Consider the following 20,656-nt stretch of genomic DNA (forward strand, 5'->3'; position numbering starts at 1 on the left):
TGTCGTGTGTATTTGTCGAATTTTTGTCGTTTACCCATTTTTTGTTGCTTTGTAACTTGTTTGTCTAATTTTTTGTCTCTTTTTGTTTTGTTTTGTGTTGCTTGTCAAATTTTTTTGCAGTTTTGTGTCACATTTTTGCAATATTTTGTCTTGTTTTTGATGTATTTTGTCTGACTTTTGTTGTTCGTCTCATGTTTTTGTCGTTTTGTTTCTCGTTGTCATTTTCGCGTTTCCTTCCCGTCTCGCTTGTGGTTTTTGTCTTAGTTTTATCTTTTTGTGTTTTGCTTTATTCATTGTTCTGAGAGCCGTTTTTTGTGGTTTTGTGTTTTTTTGCCTTGTTTTTGTCGTGTATCCATTTCTTTTGCTGCTTTGCAACTTGTTTAATTTTTTGTCTCTTTTTGTTTCATTTTGTGTTGTCTCATTTTTGCAATATTTTGTCTTCTTTTTGTTGTTTTTTGTCTTTTTTTTATCTGACTTTTGAGATCAAACTGGGCTGAATGTGGCTCCTGAACTAAAACGAGTTTGACACCCCTGATCTAGATGAGAGTCAAACTCAAATCCTGACCCACAGAGGTTGTCTAGCCACAGAGACACTAAAATGTAATCCACATTATCACCTCCAACAGAGAAATGGAAAGCTTTAATTAACATTATAAGCACTACAACAGCATCAATAAAGTAGTAAAAGCATTTCAAGCGATACAACACAGTTCCAATAAATTAAACAGGTCAGACTGAGCTTTGCATATCTCCATGGAGAAACGTCAAATACGCTGACGTGATGAGATATACGTATAATTTTCCAAAGGACAACTGCAATTGTTGCTTGACTAGACACACCCAGAGTAAACATATCTCAGCCGTGTTCATATATGACATGACACCAGCATACACCGCAGAGCTTCCACCTCTGACACGACACAAAGAGGACGGATGATACTCCACAGCTCACTTATCCTGCTCCGAGGAGCTTATAGCTGCACAAACAACACAGCACACAAAGCATGGACTGGCGGAGGGAACTTTTTGTACACCCAAAAGCATCCGCAGCTCGAAATCATCGCACAATATGTATGTCAAAGTTGGGACTCACTATTGTGCGCAGTCGATGAGCTGGTATTCGTTGGACCTCTCGAAGCACGCCTTCACTCCTTCGTCGTCCCACAGCTTCTTTGCGTGATCAAAGAACTCCTGAGGAAGAAGAAAAAGAAAAGATTAAGAAACAAACAACAGGCAATAATATACAGATTAGTACATCTCGTGTGATCTTGTCAGGACTATACAGGGATCTACTGTACCTATAGTCAACCCATGCATGGAGATCATCTTTCAACCGGTGACACAAAACTGCTAGCACGCTAAATTATGAAACTGATGATCACCAATATCCTGGTCCTTTAGTTTAGTGTCGATAAAAATAACATTAACAGGTTTCAGATGATGACAAGACACAAAACGACAAAAACGAGACACGAAACGACAAAAACGAGACACAAAACGACAGAAACGAGACAAAAATGACAGAAACGAGACAGAAAATGACAAAAATGAGACAAGAAACGAGACAAAACAACAAAAACAAGAAACAAAACAACAAAAACATGACACAAAACGACAGAAATGAAATACAAAATGACAAAAATGAGACATAAAATGACAAAAACAAGACTGAAAACGACAAAAACGAGGCACAAACGACAAAAACGAGACATAAAACGACAGAAACGAGACACAATGACAAAAACGAGACAAAACAAAGAAAGGAGACACAAAACGACAAAAACAAGACAATAATAAAGAACTCCTGAGGAAGAAGAAAAAGAAAAGACTCAGAAACAAACAACAGTCGATAATATACAGATTAGTAGATCTTGTGTGCTTGAACTTACAACTAAACTGCTTTCCACTAAAATCTACAGAAATGCAGAAATCCAGAACATGTCCTCGGTCACTAGTGGGCCACAGCATTCAATCTGGTCCTGGTTTAGCTCACTGACGGCTAGTTTAGGCTGCACAGGGGCTCAGCGGTTAGCTCTGTCTCCTTGCAGCTACAAGATCCCCAGTTCGTGTGGGATCTTTCTGCATGGAGTTTCCATGTTCTCTCTGTACATGTGTGGGTTTCCTCCCACAGTCCAAAAATATGCTGAGGTTAATCGATTGCTCTAAATTTGCCCGTAGGTGAGCGTGATTGTTTGTCCTGTCATAAGTTACTGGATTGTTTTTAGGTTATTTTCTTGTTTTGTTTTGTTTTTTTTACTGTGAAGGACTTTGGTCACCTTTGGGCTGTTGTTAAGGGCTATAGAAATAAACTTTGATTGATTGATAGATAGATTAGATGTTTGATGAAAGTTTTGTAATGCGTCGGATCTCTGCATGCTGCATCAAATTTGCATAAAGTACAAGTCAAGTCTTCTTTATGTAAATCCGGGTAAACACACCGGATCACACCTGGAAACACATCGCATGTGGCATGCTGGTCTGGCTGCGGTGCATTTCCAGCTGCGATCCGGTGTGTTTACCCAGATTTGCATAAAGTAGACTCGACTTCTACTTTATGCAAATTTGATGCGGCATGCAGAGATCCAACTCATCATGAAACTTTCCTCACACGTCTAAACTCTCTTATTTTGAACACAAATCCACCTTTCTGTCCTTCCCTCCTTTCTTCAGGAAACACCATCAGAGCTTGTCTCCATTCCAGCTGCTTCTAAGTTCAGACACATCCTTTACTAGACAGCAACAGCTGGAACTGTTTTCTTTCATCTTTACGGGAATTTTAGGACTTTTCAGCAGCGTCTTCATCATGTCAAGACACCATTTCTTAGATAAACACTTCCTGTGCCTCTGGAATGATGACAAAATAAAAGCCTGTAACATTAAATAATATGCCTTCAAAATAAAAGCATGGACGGAACGGTTATTTTAACACTAGCAAAAGAAAGGTTTGCCAAAACTGATGAACTAATCAACAGACCTTTATAAGAGTAATTTACACGCAATTTGGTATTCATACATAACATGCACATGCATAACACATGCTTGTGCTCAGTGCAAGGTCATTTTTTATTAAAGATTTCATCCATCGGAAATGATACGTCAACTGAGCAGCCTTGGAGGAGTACTGCGTTCTCTGAGCACTTTTCTAGTTTTGAAGTTGACAGTTGTCACTTCCTGTCCACTATTTTGATGTTTAGTTTTTCTGGATGTACGGCTCTACTTTGTAAATGTTGTCAGTAATTAACTTCATCTTTGGGCTGACTGGTTCAGTTTAAAGGATTTATTTACTCATATTTATGTTGCTTTATTCAGTTTTTGTTGCAGTTTTCAGTCTGTAATGTGCATCAAGAGCCACAGTTAAGAGTTTGCTACGACTCACGATTCATTTTGCAAGCACGAGTTTAACTTGTTGGATGGAGACGGATTTCCTTTTCTTCTAAGCATCAGAAGTCTGACTTACGCTGGGAGCCATAATGAAGATAAAAAGTTAGTGAATGTAGCACAATCCAATGTGGCGTCCAACCGGAGAATGTAAACGATGAAACGCCGTAGGTCGAGGACGTCGTAAACCGAGGACCTCCTGTGATTGTAAACTGTTTATTTTGGGCTTTTGGACCAAATATTTTGATCTCTCACTGCTATATGGTATTAAGATTTGCTAACAAGACCTCAAAAGACATCCCAAAATGTCGAGATCTTGTGGAAAAAAATGCTCTTTTTTTTCATCCTCAGGTCTAATCTTTACAATCACAGACTGTACATAGGGCTGGGCGATAAATCAATTTTATCGATTAATTTGACTTTGTACTTAAGGTCGATTTGTTTTAATGAAAATCGATTTTCTCATCAACATCCGCCACCAACGCCTTCCCGCTGGGCTCCCGTAGTTCAGATTGCACCCCCCCCTCCCTCCCGCGCTTGATACACAAACAACATGGCGGCGAGCGGTGCAGATCTAAAGGCGCGTGTCCACTAGATGCGACTTTCCTGCACGGCAACGCACCACATCTGAAAATCGCACGGACGGCGGGTGGTCACTAGCGGACCACAACATGGTCACATGACAGCACTGAGCAACAGCAGCCGCTACGTGGTCACGTCACCGAGCTTTCAGCTGGACAGTCCTGCAGACAAGTCGGATAAACACAGCGGCTCGGCCGCAAACTTTCCCTTTTATTTCAAAAAACCCGTCAGCGAAAAGTATTTCTGAAAGCATCTGAAGCGAGAAATAATCTGCAGCAGCTAAATCTGTCCTTGTTTTAGGTCACTGACGCCTGGTTTAGAAGTTTGAGGACGGTTTCATGATGCGTGGAATCTCTGCAGGCTGCATGCAATTTGCATAAAGTAGAAGTCAGTCTACTTTATGCAAATGAGCTGCAGCCCTCTCCAGGTAAACACACCGGATCGCAGCGGGAAATGCACCGCAACCGGACCAGCATGCCACATGCAGCGCATTTCCAGCTGTGATCCGGTGTGTTTACCTGGAGAGGGCTGCAGCTCATTTGCATTAAGTAGACTGGACACCGGGGTGCAGAGATTAGGTAGGGGGTAAAAAAAAAAAATAATCGGATAAATCGTGAATCAGGATTTTTTGTGAAAAAATCTGAGATTTGCTTTTTAGGCCATATTGCCCAGCCCTAACTGCTACTCCTACAGTTGTGCTTTGTCCTTGCATTGCCACTTTACATCTTAGCACGATGTTTCCTAGCTTCCCTCTCGCAACTTTATTTAATGCTAAAAAAATGAGACACAAAAGGACAAAAAAGAGACACAAAACGACAAAAAGGAGGCACAAACAACAGAAATGAGACAGAAAATGACAAAAACGAGACACAAAACAAGAGAAACAAGACACAAAATGACAGAAACAAGACACAAAACGACAAAGATGCAAAATGACAGAAACAAGACACAAAATGACAAAAACGAGACACAAATTGACAGAAACAAGACACAAAACAACAAAAACAAGACACAAAATGACAGAAACGAGACACAAAAACAAGACACAAATTGACAGAAACGAGACACAAAACAACAAAAACAAGACACAAAATGACAGAAACGAGACACAAAACGACAAAAACGAGACAAAAAACTAGTTGGCTCCACTTGCCAAATAGTTCCAGATAACAATGAAACGCCGTAGGTCGATGACGTCACAATCCAAGGACTTCCTGCGTTTATTGTGGTCACAGTGGGAATGCATGCAAACCAGTCCACATTCGTCAACTTTTCACAGCTGCTTTATACGGTAAGAAAACTTCTTCCTTCAGTTCATTAAATTCTGCAGCCGCTCAAACGTGCTGATAGACGTGCAGCCTCTGAATGCAGAAGTGCTGCACCACCACCGTCCATCGTGATTACCTCCAGTAAATCACCTAAAAATGACACCAGGCTGCCACAAAATGACACTGAGCACATACAACCATCTACTGCCTCACGGTAGCACCAGAACCAGCAGCAGCAGAAGAAGAAGGACAGCACAGAACTCAGCAAACTCCCAAACACCTAGCAGGCATACGGATAACGCACAGCTTCCCAGGGTTTGTCAGATCATTTCAGGCCTATACAGGGATCAACTGTACCTATAGTGTACCCATGCACGGAGATCATCTCCCAACCGGTGACACAAAACTGCTACCATCCCAAATTATTAAACTGACGATCACCAATATCCTGGTCTGTTAGTTTAGTGTCGATATGAATAACTTTAACAGGTTTCAGATGATGACAAGACAGAAAACAACAAAAATGAGACACAAAATGACAGAAACAAGACATAAAATGACAAAAAAACAGACAGAAATGACAAAAACGAGACAAAACGACAAAAACAAGGCAGAAAACGACAGAAATGAGACACAAAATGACAAAAACAAGACAAAAAAAGACAAAAATAAAACAAAACGACAAACGAGACACAAAATGAAAAAAATTAGGCAGAAAACAACAAAAACATCAACTATCAGGATCAACTATGCCATATTTCAAAAAAGCAGGATAAAATGTAGTCAAATGCTGCATACAGTAACAGGAATGCTTCACGTTAGCTCATTTAAACCTCTCTTGGTGCTATCAGAGTGAGGTGATTTGAGTTTCTCCCAATACAAACTCATAACTTCCTGGTCACAAGCTCAGTGCTCTGAAGTTAAACGCGCAAAAAAGTGGACGCTACAGCTTAACTACGATCCGATTCAGATGATCCTACAGAGACAAATCTGAACAACGCCTAAAAAAAACCACAAATGCAACCTGCACTGTGCTGAGATGAGCCTAACTCATCTCATTAATGACTCTGAGACGTTTCCCAGGACTCTCCCAAACACAGACGATTGGGCTAATAACCGAGGTCGCCTCCTGCACATGTCCTTCCAACGGGCTCCTCCTCCGGCCTGGAACCACCACATGACTTCTCTGCACTCGGCACCAACCGGGGAGAGGCTGGAAGTAGCCCCGAACCAAGAGGGAGAAGGAGGCTGATAAACGATCACATGCTTCGGGAGATCTCCTCTCGGCAGATCCGGTGATTAAGTTCAACGTGGAGAAAATCCACCGATCCAGTCCTTACAAGTCTCGCAGAGAGACAGAGGCTTTAATATTCACTTTTTTGTTTTTGCTACAGATGTGTAAACATTTTGATGCTATTATAGCAAACTATGCTTCATGAACACGACACAACCATGTCAGCGTAGCATTAACCTGCTACGACAAAGTCTTGATTCAAAAAAAAGAAAGAAAATGGGACCATATTTGCTTTCTCGCCTGCATTTACTTCCACTTGAGTCAAACTTTAACACCCACCTCAACTGAACGACAAAAGTGAGACACAAAATGAAGAATACAAGACAGAAAACGACAAAAACATGACACAAAACAACAAAAATGAGACACAAAACGGCAGAAACAAGACAGGAAAAAACAAAAATGAGAGAAAACGACAGAAAACGACAAAAACTAAACACAAAATGAATAAAATGAGACACAAAACAGAAAGGAGACAGAAAATGACAAAAAAAACAAAACAAAAATGAGACACAAAACAACAGAAAATGACAAAAACAAGACAAAACGACAGAAACAAGACAGAAACAACAAAAACAAGAAACAATACAACAAAAACGAGATACAAAACAACAAAAACAACATAACAGAAACAAGACACAAAACAACAAAAACGAGAAAAAATGACAAAAAGGAGACAAAACAACAAAAATGAGAAACAAAATGACAAAAACAAGACAGAAAATGACAAAATGAGACAGAAAACAAAAACGAGACACGAAAGGATAGAAACAAGACATAAAATGACAAAAATGAGACACAAAATGACAGAAAACAACAAAAATGAGAAACTAAACGACAAAAACGAGAAACAAAACGACAAAACCGATAAACAAAACGACAAAAACAAGACACAAAACAACAAAAACAAGACTCAAAATGACACAAAAATGACAAAAACGAGACACAAAGGAATAGAAATGAGACATAAAATATCAAAAACGAGACACAAAACAACAAAAATGAGAAACAAAATGACAAAAATGAGACACAAAACGACAAAAACGAGAAACAAAACGACAAAAACGAGACACAAAACAACAAAAACGATCCATGACACAACCACGGTCACAACCCGCTACGCTAAACTCTTGATTAACGAAGAAAATGGGGCCATATTTGCTCTCGTCTGTATTTACTTCCACTGGAGTCAAACTTTAACGCCCACCTGGACTAATATCTGAAAAATTCAACTCACTAAATGTTTTTAACACAAGCAAACGTGGAGGGGTTTGAATCCCCAAAGAAGGGCTGGAGCGCCGGGGAGCGTCAGGGCTTCATGGAGGGAAGAAGGATTAAAAAAAGGCAGAGTCTGGTCCTCAGGGCTCGTTTCCACAGAGGCGTGTGACACTGGGCCTTTCAATAAATGCAGTGTGTGCTGCAGTGCCCTACAGAGGAACTGATAACACACAAAGACACCAGGAGGGAATCTGCTTCAACACAAGTTTTTTTTAACTCTTTCCTGTGATCTTCCCACCGTCACCAGCCATGAGGTGTGTGTTCAACCCTTTGTTAATAAAGTTTGTCATGGTACAGAAACGAGACAGAAAACGACAAAAATGAGACAGAAAACGACAAAAACGAGACAGAAAACGACAAATGAGAAACAAAATGACAAAAATGACAAAAATAAGACAGGAAACGGCAAAAGCGTGACGCAAATGGACAAAAACGAGACAAAACGACAAAAATGAGATACAAAATGACAGAAATGAGACAGAAAATACCAAAAATGAGACATAAATCGACAAAAACAAGACATAAAATGACAGTAATGAGATACAAAATGACAGAAATGAGACAGAAAATACCAAATACAAGACACCAATCAACAAAAACAAGACACAAAACAACAGAAACAAGACAAAAAAATGACAAAAACAAGACAAAAAACGACAGAAACAAGACACTAAACGACACTAAATGACAAAAACAAGACATAAAACGACAGAAACAAGACAAAAAATGACAGAAATGGGACACAAAACGACAAAAACAAGACATAAAACGACAGAAATGAGACATAAAACGACAAAAATGAGACAGAAAATGACAAACAAAACACAAAACAACAAAAACAGATACAAAACGACAAAAAGACACAAACAACAAAAACAAGACACAAAACGACAAAAACGAGACGGGAAACAACAAACAAAACACAAAACAACAAAAACAAATACAAAATGAAAAAAAAGACACAAAAGACAAAAATAATACACAAAACGACAACCAAGACATAAAATGACATATAATGAAATCAGAGTGTTGCGTGTAGTTTTCAACACGCCTGACAGAAAGAACACGGTGAAAACGGGCCGAGGCTCATTTGAATTGGCTTCCCTTCAGTGGACAGACAGTCGGGTGCTAACGTCGCTACGGCAGCAGGATTTGGTTGTATTTGCATCGATGACCGTTTTTCCATCAGTCCACTGTTACATCCTCAGATACTGCAGGAAACAGTCTGTTCAGAATAAAGATGCTTTTATTCTGAAGGAATCACAACAGCTAGAACAACTTGGACAGCTGGGACAACTAGGACAACTCTTTTTTGTCATTTGTCATGTTTTTGTTGCTTTTGTGTCTCGTCATTTTGTGTCTCGTTTCTGTCATTTTCTTGTCTTGCTGTCATTTTGTGTATTATTTTTGTCATTTTGTCTAGTTTTAGTCATTTTTTTGTCTTGTTTCTGTCGTTTTGTTTTTCGTTTGTCGTTTCGAGTCTCGTTTTTGTCATTTTGTGTCTTGTTTTGTCATTTTCTGTCAAGTTTCTGTCGCTTTATCTTGTCATTTTGTGTCTTGTCATTTCGTCTCGTTTTTGTTGCTTTGTCTTGTCATTTTGTGCTTCGTTTTTTTCATTTTCTGTCTTGTCATTTTGTGCCTTATTTTTGTCATTTTGTCTAGTTTTAGTCATTTTTTGTCATTTCTGTCGTTTTGTTTCTCGTTTCTGTCGTTTCGAGTCTCGTTTTTGTCATTTTGTGTCTTGTTATGTCATTTTCTGTCATGTTTCTTTCGTTTTATCTTGTTTGTCATTTTGTGTCTTGTCATTTCGTCTTGTTTTTGTTGCTTTGTCTCGTCATTTTGTGCTTCGCTTTTGTCATTTTCTGTCTTGTCATCTTTTTGTCTCATTTTTGTCGTTTCGTGCTTCGTTTTTGTTGTTTTCTGTCTCGTTTTTGTCATTTTGTGTCTTATTTTTGTCATTTTCTGTGTCGTTTCTGTTGTTTTGTGTATCTGTGTTTCTTTTTCCATGAGTCTACTGTTACATAAAAAGTTTTTTCCATCTGTAGAGCATAAAGGTGCTTTTATTATGAAGGAATCACAACAACTAGGACAACTAGAACAAGGGCAAAGTGTGTCTCACTAAATTCACAGTCATAAATAAACTAGTTTTTAATAATCTAATCTAAAAATCCATCCAAATTCTCAGTAAAAACAGTTTATCTTTAGGGTTATTTGGTAGCATGTTCTTATTTCTGAACCGTCTGTAGCTGAACTAACCAACATTTGCTGCTTTTCCATGTTTAACATCGATGCAAACACACCACACTGGGAAACATTTACAGTCATGACTTATTACAAAACTGAACACAAAACAACAATCAGCAGATTAAGTAGGAGTAAAAATAGCCGCCATGGTTTGCAGCCCGAGAGAAAATTCCATTTTGGTACATGGCGATCTGTTAGCATCACTAACCGTCTCCTGACACCTTATCCAGCTTCTTGTCTTTTAACACCGTATCACTAAACATGACATCATCCGTCCAGGTGAGACAGGCCTCGGCGTTTACAGGTGAGAGCCACAGGTTGCTGATTGACCGTGTTGTTGGCCATCACTCCTGGTGGCACTGAGTTACACAGCCGGAGACCGATGACGAGCACAGACGCTCCGAACAGAGCCGTGTTGTTCCCGTTCTCTGGCCTGGCCGGGCTGGGAACGCCGACGTTCCGCTCAGACGGACTGCTGCTGCCCTGATAGAGCTTTCACTGGCAGGAAACTAACATCCCAACGGCTTCAGTGGACGTTCCTGTGATGCAGCGTTAAATAAAGCTGCCAAGAGGGAAGCTACGAAACATCGTTTGTCGTTTTGGGTGTCATTTTGGTCATAATGTCTCTAATTTTTGTCGTTTTGTCTAGTTTTTGCTGTTTTCTCTCGTTTCTATCGTTTTGTATGTTGTTTTTGTTGTTTTGTGTCTCGTTCCTGTCATCTCTTGTCTTGTTTTTGTTGTTTTGTGTCTCATTCCTGCCATCTCGTGTCTTGTTTTTGTCGTTTTGTTTTAATTTTGTCGTTTTGTTTCTTGTTTTGTGTCTTTTTTGTCAGTGTCGTGTTTTTGTCGTTTTGTGTCTCTTTTCTGTCATTTTGTGTCTCGTTTTTGTCATTTCTTTTGTGTCTTGTCATTTTGTGTCTTGTTTGTCGTTTTGTGTCTCATTTATATAATTTTGTGTCTTGTTTTTGTTGTCTCTCGTTTTTGTTATGTGTCTCGTTTCTGTCATTTTGTGTCGAGTTTTTGTCGTTTCGCGTCTTGTTTATGTCGTTTTCTGTCATTTTGTGTCTCGTTTTTGTCGTGTTGTGTCTCGTTTCTGTCGCGTTGTGTCTAGGTTTTGTCGTTTTGTGTCTTGTTATCCGAATAGTTGGATATACGGGTCCAGCGCTTGCGCTCACTTCCGCTTTAGATCGAATTTTTAGTCGATTCATCGATAGTTGCAGCCCTAAAAAACAGGTCAACATATTGTAGCGACCCTCTGTGATGAATGAGTGAGACTTTATCTGGTTCTCTGCTGGTTTATTGAACCTTCACACAGGCTAATGTGGACCATAGCCAACGCCAGAAGAACTAGAAAAACCCCATAACTTAGCTCCAGAATTAGCTGCTGTTCCCAGCTCTCTCTACTGCTGACTCTCAGCCAATCAGAGGTGAGCTAACTAAACATGGCACGTTCACTGACATCAGGTAAATCTGGAACTGAACAATAAACACTGAAACCTCAACATCAACAACAATGTCAGTCCGTTTACAATATTATGTTATCTTCTAGTAAAATGATTCATACATGCATGAAAGTCGTTGGTATTCATGACTTTTATGAAGACCTGATCGATATCGTGATGCACGGAACGGATTTGGTTACATTTTCACCGAAATTCCGACTTGAGGCAATCCGTAGGAACAGAAGTCTGGAGTTCCCCCTAAAATGCAATTTTCCTCTTGTCCCACCCCCCGATGACCAAACTAATCTAATTTCAATTAAATCAAATGTTTTGGTTTTATTTTTTCATTCATGTCTCTGTAATTGTGAGAACACTTTTTAAATCAACATAATATTTAAAATAATAATTATTATGGATGGAACGTGTCCCACAACATGTTGGCATAACCTGTTGACGTTTTTGTCATTTTCTGTCTCGTTTTTGTCGTTTTCTGTCTCATTTCTGTCGTTTGGTCTCATTTTTGTCATTTTATGTCACATTTTTGTCATTCTGTGTCTCATTTGTGTCATTTTATGTCTCATTTTTGTCATTCTGTGTCTCATTTGTGTCATTTTGTGTGTCATTTTTGTCATCTTGTGTCTCGTTTTTGTCATTTTCTGTCTCATTTCTATTGTTTGGTGTCTCGTTTTTCTCATTTTCTGTCTCATTTTCTCTCATTTCTGTCGTTTTGTGTCTCATATTTGTCAGTTTGTGTCTTGCTTCTGTCATTTTTTCTCATTTTGTGTCTCATTTTTTGTCATCAACATCATCCAACAGTTGTCCTATAGAATGGGTAGAGCAAAGCTATGTCCTCTCTTCTATTTTTCTTTTCATCCCATCATCAGCCTTGATTGAATGTCTCACTCTATCTCATATTATCAGGATCAGACTCATTCTTTTGACTGTTTTCCATCAGTCAGTTTGTCCTCTTGGTCAGCAGTAACAGCTAGCTAAATATCTAGCTTCTGCTGCTGAGAAAAAGCTAACAGCATGGATTAGCAGCCCTGTTACTGTGATTAGAGTAGGGTTAGTAAACAACAAATAAAACATGGAATAAAAATGTACCATTGATGTGGAAGCTGAGCCAATCACTATCTATTATTGATCAATATGGAGCAGAAAACTGGAAAACAGAGGGGTTATTTTTAACATTTTGCAGCCCAAATGTCCTCTAGATCTGGAATAATCCACACCAGAAGACAAAAAAAGCACACAAGTAACATACGGGCAAATCCAACTTCACACAGTAGCTTTATAACGGTTTTACCTGTGAGTAGTCGAAGTCAGAGAGTGGTGCTATGCTTTTGATGTATTCGATTCTGAATTGGTCCTCTGGGTTGGCTAGCGGGACTGGGGGTATTAAAGTGCTCATCGCAGACACTATAGTCTACAAAGCAGAAGGAGAAAAAGACGAAACAAACATTAAGCAGGATGAATACATGGAGGAAAAGTAAAATAGTAATCAGTAAAATGGGACTGCAGCAGGTTTAACAGGGTCAATATATAACTGCAAGACTTTTTGTATCATAGTCGACGTTTTTCCTGTTTTCAGGACTAAAATCAACATAACCGCCTATAACCAAACACCACATGGCATTTTAGAGAAAGATTCTTCTAAATATTATATGAATCAGTTCATTTTATTATTGTTTAGCTAATTAGAAGGTGATTGGTATTAAATTCAGACAGTTATTTAGTTGACATTTTAGTGATATCCTGTCATTTTTTATTATTTAATTAAGTGATTGTTTCCATAATAAATAATTATAGAATTTGTAAAGACATGATCATAATGAACATAAAAACATTTTTTTTTCTTTTAATAAAAACAGATGCCAGATATATCCCATGGACTTCAAAAGTCCCTCAGTTATAGATTGATCCAGACAATTTTCATGTCATTCTGGACAAATTTTCTGTAATTCTGGATCATTTTCGTCATTTTGGACAGTTTTCTTGTCATTTTCAACAAGTTTTATGTCAGTTTGGATCTTTTCTTGTCATTTTGGATCAGATCATTTTCGTGTCTTTGAGATCATTTTCAAGTCATTTAGGACAAATTAAAATAAAAAAAACATGAGTTTGTTTTTTTTTTTTTTTTAATTTTAATAAAAATGTATACAAGATATATCCCATGGACTTCAAAAGTCCCTCAATTATAGATTGACCCGGACAATTTTTGAGTCATCTTGGACAAATTTTGAGTAACTTTGGACAATTTCCAAGTCATTTTCAACAAGTTTATGTCAGTTTGGATCTTTTCTCATCATCTTGGATCATTTTTGTTTCTTTGGGATAATTTTCAAGTCATTTAGGACAAATTTCATGTCATTCTGGACTAATTTTCCGTAATTATGGATAATTTTCTAGTCATTCTGGACGGGTCAATATATAATTACGGGATTTTTTGTAACATAGTTGACATTTTAGTGATATCCAGTCATTTTTTATTAATAAGTGATTGTTTCCATAATAAATAATTATAGAATTTGTAAAGACATGATCATAATGAACATGAAAAACATTAGTTTTTTTTACTTTTAATAAAAATGGATGCAAGATATATCCCATGGACTTCAAAAGTCATTTCAAGTCATTTAGGACAAATTTCATGTCATTATGGACCAATTTTCAGTAATTAAGGATCATTTTCAAGTCATTCTGGACGGGTCAATGTATAATTAGTTTTTTTACTTTTAATAAAAATGTATGTAAGACATATCCCATGGACTTCAGAAGTCCCTCAGTTATAGATTGACCCAACAACAGAGACACTGAGCACATCTGGGGAGGTGATATAGATGAAACTCACCACTATGGCATCCTTCACGTTTTTCCGAATATCTTGGATTTTCTGTTTCTTTTCTCTGTATGGTGAGGAGAGGACACGTGTGAGAGGCATCGAAAACACAATCAAACCAAAAGGTTTATCTTAAAAGGTAGTTATGAGCGAGACAGACGGTTACAGCTGGGTTAGGCTGTAGTTTAGCACAATTAAAGGCACAGTACAGGTGTCGAGGCTGGAGAAAAGCAGGTAAATGTAAAATTAAGGCAGACATTTTCTCATTTTTTAATCTTAAAACTGCAAGATCGTGCGTCTAATGACCTCCACCTCACACCAGCTGCTGTGGCTTCAAACAAAAAAACAAGAATTTTTTAAGAAATTGGATGTTATTGAATGTGCCTTTCTGTATTTTTGTGCATAGTAAGTTCATCCATGGGCTTTAAACATTGCTGGTTTAGAACAAAGGTTAGGTGCTGTATCTGGTCCAGATCTGGAATGAAGATGGGGCTGTGAACGCTCACAGGGTCTAAGGATCAGACTAATTCCTGGGCAGGTTTTCTGTGGGTCAGACGAGGAAGAATCTGGGGTGCTGATGAAATGACAATGTGAGGGATAACCTCCTTAAACAATGTTTGGTCCATATTTGTGCAATATTTCTGTCACTGGAATAGGAAATGCTCTTTTAAGATGCACTTTTACATTGAATTATTTGCACAAAGTTACTTTTTCAATGTTGAATGCTATCTCTATATTTTTTCCCCTTATGGTTATTGTCTTTACCGAAGGATCCATGCTTATGGATCCTTAAGGTTTAGCTGTGAACGGCTTCTTTTCTTTCAGAAAGTGGACGTTTCTGCAGATTTACCTCAATACGAACATGTAGGCAATATCATACAAATGAGCGTCACGTTGGCTGAAATGTTTCTTTTTAACTTGGGGTGTCACTATTTATTTATTTATTTATTATCTTTAACTATGATTCATAATCTATCGGCTTTAAACGGTGCAGGTTTAGAACACAGGTTAGGTGCTGTATCAGGTCCACATCTGGAATGAAGATGGGGTTGTAAACGCTCACCATGGCCGCTTTTCGACCAAAAAGAACCAGGTGCTAGTTCAGTTCTGGTGCTTAGCTGGTTCTAATGTTGGGCCTCCTAAGAACCGGTTTGCTTTTCCATTGGCAAGGAGCCGAGTTACAGCCACGTCATCGCATCACCGTAAAACGTCAGTACGTCACTGCTTGTGTAGCCATTCAACAACATTGGCACATTGTATCCATGGAAGTGCTGTTCCTGACTTTGTAAGTCTACATGGCGATCCAGAAACAAACAATCCACTGTTAGTAGCTACCTGTCTTCATCGTAGTCACCGGCAGCGACGACTATGTTTGAGAAGACAGGTAACTGTCAGAGATGTTTTGATTCTTAACAGTGGTGTTTTAGCATTAGCTTGGCTACTTAGCTTCGACTACATTTGCATCCATTACATAGCGGTTCAACAAACACAATAAGTTGATGATAATATCTATGTTTATCTTTGTAGATAATCTTATGGTTAATTGCGAGGCAGAGGTCAGCTGTTCCTGGGCACATCCACGATCACGCTACAGGCGTCCATATTTACCAGTTTTCAAGACACTAACACTCCTACTACTAATAATACTACTACTATTATTAATATTCGCGCGGTTGTTTAAAAGTGGTGGTTCTGTGTTTTCACCGTTGATTGTTGGTCACCGTAACCCCGCCCCCAGCCCGAGACGTACTCGGTTCTTAACTCTGGCCCAGCAAAGAGTCGGTGCCTGAAAAGCACCAGTTTTTGGAGCCTGGAGTCGGTGTTTAGTCAGTGGAAACACAAAGAACTGGTGTTAAATCAGGCTCTGGCTCTAAACTAGCACTGGAACCGGCCTGGTGGAAAAGGGGCCACAGGGTCTAAGAATCAGACTAATTCCTGGGTAGGTTTTCTGTGGGCCAAATGAGGAAGAATTTTGGGTGCCGATGAAAGCCCAGTGTGAGGGAAAACCTCCTTAAATCATTTCTGACAGTTCGGTCAATATTTGTGCAACACTTCTGTCCCTGAAATAGGAAATGCTCCGATAAGATGCATTTCTACATTCAAAGTTAGTTTTTTAATATTGAATATAATCTTTTTAAATTATTCCCCCTTATGGGTATTGTCTGTAACGCACACTTTGAACAACAAGAGGATTTTCATACAGTTCCACGACTCGGACGTGTTTAAAATAGACCACTGTTAAGATCAATGCCATGCAAGGCCTTGCAGCAAAACAAATCATCAATAGGCCTGTGTCGATGACAACCTTTCACCCTCTCACATGAAGCAGGAGACAGGGAATTATTTCAGATCCTCACATATGTATGATTAAACAAAACAGGAGATACAGGAGAGAAATAAAGCAAAGTGAGGGAGGGGGAGAGGATATATTAGCTACTTTGCATGGGATACAGGGCCCAACAGGCGCTGCAGTGCCTGGGGAAAATCCATTCACGGGCTCGACAGCGTTAGGAGGGCAAAATAAACATTAATGGCATTTCATTTTTTATATTTTGAGCCGTTATTTAACACAGAATAACAGCACTCACTCCGCGTTGAAGCCGTTGACGTGTAGGATCCTCATCTGCTTCACAATGGTGCTTTTTCCGGACTCTCCCGCACCTTCGAGAAAAAAAAATTAAATATCACCAAAAATGACCACAAACAGACACATCCTGGCCTACAGTAGGACACAGAATTTTTTTACAATTTTTTTGGATACGAATCCAGCTAATTGTGGGCTCTGGAAAAAAAAACGGCTTCCATCAATATCCACCCCCATGACATATTATTGCTGTCAAACGGGGCTACGTGTTCGGGATTACGGTTAGCTTACATTTCACGCAGAAAAACCCAGCCTTACCCAGTAGTAAGAGCCTGTGTGTGGCTTTATACGCCTGTCTTTCCTTCTGCAGCTGCTTTTCTATCTTTTTATTAGCCTCTCGTTGTGCCTTTTCGTCGATGCGTTGATCTTCAGTCTTGCTGTTACCCAAACAACCCATCTTCCGTCGCCCTAACCCTTCCTTTAGTGGACGAATGTACGAACGTTAAAAAAAAAATTTTAAAAATTAAAATAAAATTTTAAAAACCCCAACAACCCGGGGGGTATTGTAAAAAAAAACAGAATGCTGTGAAATAAAAATTAAAAAATAAAAAAAAGGAGGGGGAAGAAGAAAATCTGTGCGAGGCTTCTCTCCGTCGGAGGGAGGAATACGTTCCCAGTAACAATTCCGCTTTTAGCCGCAGTCCGCCGTCATCCAAAAACCGTCTGCTAGCGAACAAACCGACGAAGAATAGCATAAAAAAACGCATAAATAAGAAGGGAGGGGGGGTTCAATTTCTGGGAATCCAGTCAACTGTTCCTATCGCGTCTCCTGCCCCTCTCTTCTGTTTTTTTTTCTATCAGTATTTCTGTCTCTTTAACTCAGCACTGCCTCTCTCTGTGGCACCAGGAAGTAGCCGCGGACCGAAAACAGACCTGCGTTAAACGGCAACACCGAAACGACAACAAGCATTTTACGGAGTCGTGCTGAGGCGGAGGCACGGCAGCCGTTCCCCAGTTTGTAGTCCGTCCGTCGCCGTCCCGCTATCGAACCAGTCGGCAGTGTGGGGTGGAAACCCGGACGCCTCTGTGCTGCTCTCACCGAGGGGCTGGGTCTCTGCTAGCTGGCCCTGACCCAACCTGGCAACCCGCGTACACCGCGCGCGCGCGTGTGTGTGCGTGTGAGACACAGCGCTTGGCTCCAACTGTGTCTTTAACACACAGGTCTGGCAACACAACTGAAGAGTATTCAGATACCGAAGTAAAAGTAGTAGTACAACGATTTCGAAATACCCTGTTACAGTCAAAGTACTATATTACGGATTTTACACTTCCTGGTGTTAGCAGCAGCATGTTGTAGTCACTGAAGTACTCAGATACATCAGTAAAAGTGGTAGTAGTAGTACCCTGAAGTACTCAGATACATTAGTAAAAGTAGCAGTATAACTATTGAAAATAGTCTCCTACATGTCAAAGTACCATATTACAGATTTTACACTTGCTAGTGTTAGCAACATGTTGTAGTCTCTGAAATATTCTGAAGTACTCAGATACTTAACTAAAAGTAGGAGTAGTAGTAGTACTCTGAAGTACTCAGATACTGAACTAAAAGTAGGAGTAGTAGTAGTAGTACTCTGAAGTACTCAGATACCTAATTAAAAGTAGTAGGACAACTATTTTAAAAATACTCTGTTACATGTAAAAGTACTATATTATGGATGTTAAACTTCCTAGTGTTAGCAACAACATGTTATCACTGAAGTACCCTGAAGTACTCAGATACATAAATAAAAGTAGTAGTGCCCTGAAGTACCCATATACTGAACTAAAAGTAGCAGTACAACTATTTAGAAATACCTTGTTAGATGCAAAAGTACTACATTATGGACTTTATACTTGTTAGTATGAGCATGAAGTCTTATATTAAAGATTTTACAACAGCAAAAGCAACAACGTGCTTCTGTAGTCACTGTGCAAAGGTATGTTATCATACATTTAGCAGTTGATTAATCGTATTGCTAAGTAAGAGTAGAAATTATGTGAACTACATTAAGATTTTTTTTGAAATATTATGTAACCCGGGCGATAAAACCCTAGTTAGAAATATAAATAAATAAGTATATCCTCCATTCCCGTCTCCAAAACTGTCCTGTCAAATGCGTAATGACGTCATATGTCACGCTGTGCGTCCCGTCACGTGACGGTGCGCGGCCAATCGGGTTGTTTTATATCCGGAAGTCACTCGCGGGCCGCGAGCTTCGAGAGGGGGACACGTTGGGAAGATTTGCTGCAAGGTACGGTGCTATTTTCGCTTAATTTCTTAACATTAACTTTTAAAACTAAAGCAACACGTCTCAAACTATAGGAGCCAACTACCGGAGCCGCCAGGCGTCGTGTGGAGTCGCGGGTGTTGATTAAAGAAGGAATTGGTGAGTGCGTTAGCATTAGCATTCTTCTCATTCATTTCCTATAGGGTTCAACTAGCCACGCCACCATATTAATTTGAATGGGGCTGGTTAGCATTCATCTTTCATGCCCGGTTCTCAGAATATACTTAATTAAATGAAACGAAATCACTGTGGTTTACTTATTGAAATGTGTGTTACCTATTTATGACTTTTAAATGCATAGAGTGCCATTTTTAGGCCAAAGTTTGATGTGTTTATTGGTCCTATGTATCTCCATGCACTTTAAACCCAGTCCACTTAGTCAGTGTGACTGATTATGCACTTTAGCTTTGGATGCTTAGGATTTTTGACACTTCGATTGTAATGAATATTTTAATATGACAAATATTATATTATTTATTAAATTGGGATTTATATTTTGAATTGAACTTTGATTATTTATATATTGTACAATATAAGAATTGACACTGCTATTTATAATTAATATTTAGCACTGGTCTTTTTGAATGTATTTTGATCTATTTTGTGCACACTGGAAACTTAATTAGTCCTGTCCTTTATATAGGCCAGGTGATGGCGAGCTAGACCCAAAGAATTCTAGGCCCACACCGCCTGAAGAACCCTGGAGCTCGAACTGAAGTGAACTGAACTGGACCTCCTGCACCTTCTCCACCTGGTTGGGCTAGTGGGAGGCTCCTTTAAGGCAGCCGCCCCTCTCTTTTACTTTTTGCCTCTCGCAACAACTCATTCTTGGCCCAAACCCATTCACCACTCGCTCAACACTCCCTTTCCCTGGACACTGCCCTTTCCCTCTGGACGATTTGGGCCACTGAACTGTTGCGTGTGTTCTATCTCGGGTGAACTTCAGAACTCTTTCGCGCGTCCAATGGATCGTTTCTCGCGTGTTAATGGATCCATCGAATAATGTTTTTTTTGTGAAATAATTGTGACTTAATTCTGCACTTCTCATGAATGGCCATTCACTTTAAATGTTAAATTTTGTTTGTCTATGTCAAAATATAATATAATTGGTACCACCTAAAACTTACATCATTGTGTTCAGTCTCCTTTCCTCCACTCCTAGAGCCGAACTTAGATCTGTCTGATCTCTAGCCCAATTCAACCAATACTCTAACTGCAAACTAGTATCAATACAGCGCTAATAGTAGCGGCATATAGGCTACAATTAGGACAAAAGTGTCAAAACTTTACTACCATACAAAGTACTTGTTATGCACAGTGGCCCATGTATATTTTATCACTGGATTATAAAGCCCGCTACATGTAAAAGTCCGATATCAGTGGTGGACCAAGAACTCAGATATTTTTTATTTATTATTTA

At 39.2% G+C, this 20,656-nt stretch overlaps 1 protein-coding gene and 1 long non-coding RNA gene across 3 annotated transcripts in view; one reads left to right on the plus strand and one right to left on the minus strand.

Annotated features, from left to right (window-relative positions):
• LOC111586146 (guanine nucleotide binding protein (G protein), alpha activating activity polypeptide, olfactory type) overlaps window positions 1-20,656 on the minus strand; it is a 90,303-nt gene that overhangs the window by 47,864 nt on the left and 21,783 nt on the right. Inside the window, exons 1-5 of one of the 2 annotated variants that reach the window (XM_023295826.3) lie at window positions 17,228-18,023; window positions 16,914-16,986; window positions 14,338-14,392; window positions 12,793-12,912; window positions 1,094-1,191 (exon numbers count right to left, since the gene is read on the minus strand). In XM_023295826.3, coding sequence (XP_023151594.1) covers window positions 1,094-1,191; window positions 12,793-12,912; window positions 14,338-14,392; window positions 16,914-16,986; window positions 17,228-17,366 — 485 coding nt within the window. In that variant the 5' untranslated portion in view covers window positions 17,367-18,023. Of the gene's footprint in view, window positions 1-1,093; window positions 1,192-12,792; window positions 12,913-14,337; window positions 14,393-16,913; window positions 16,987-17,227; window positions 18,024-20,656 lie in introns of those variants that run through there. The other variant, XM_023295825.3, reaches the window with a different exon arrangement.
• On the plus strand, window positions 18,544-20,362 carry LOC111586147 (uncharacterized). The gene is made up of 3 exons (XR_002747950.3): window positions 18,544-19,200; window positions 19,272-19,335; window positions 19,880-20,362. It is a non-coding gene; the product is annotated as an uncharacterized LOC111586147 (long non-coding RNA).

This window comes from Amphiprion ocellaris, chromosome 10 (genome assembly GCF_022539595.1).
Source record: "Amphiprion ocellaris isolate individual 3 ecotype Okinawa chromosome 10, ASM2253959v1, whole genome shotgun sequence".
Taxonomy (NCBI): domain Eukaryota; kingdom Metazoa; phylum Chordata; class Actinopteri; family Pomacentridae; genus Amphiprion; species Amphiprion ocellaris.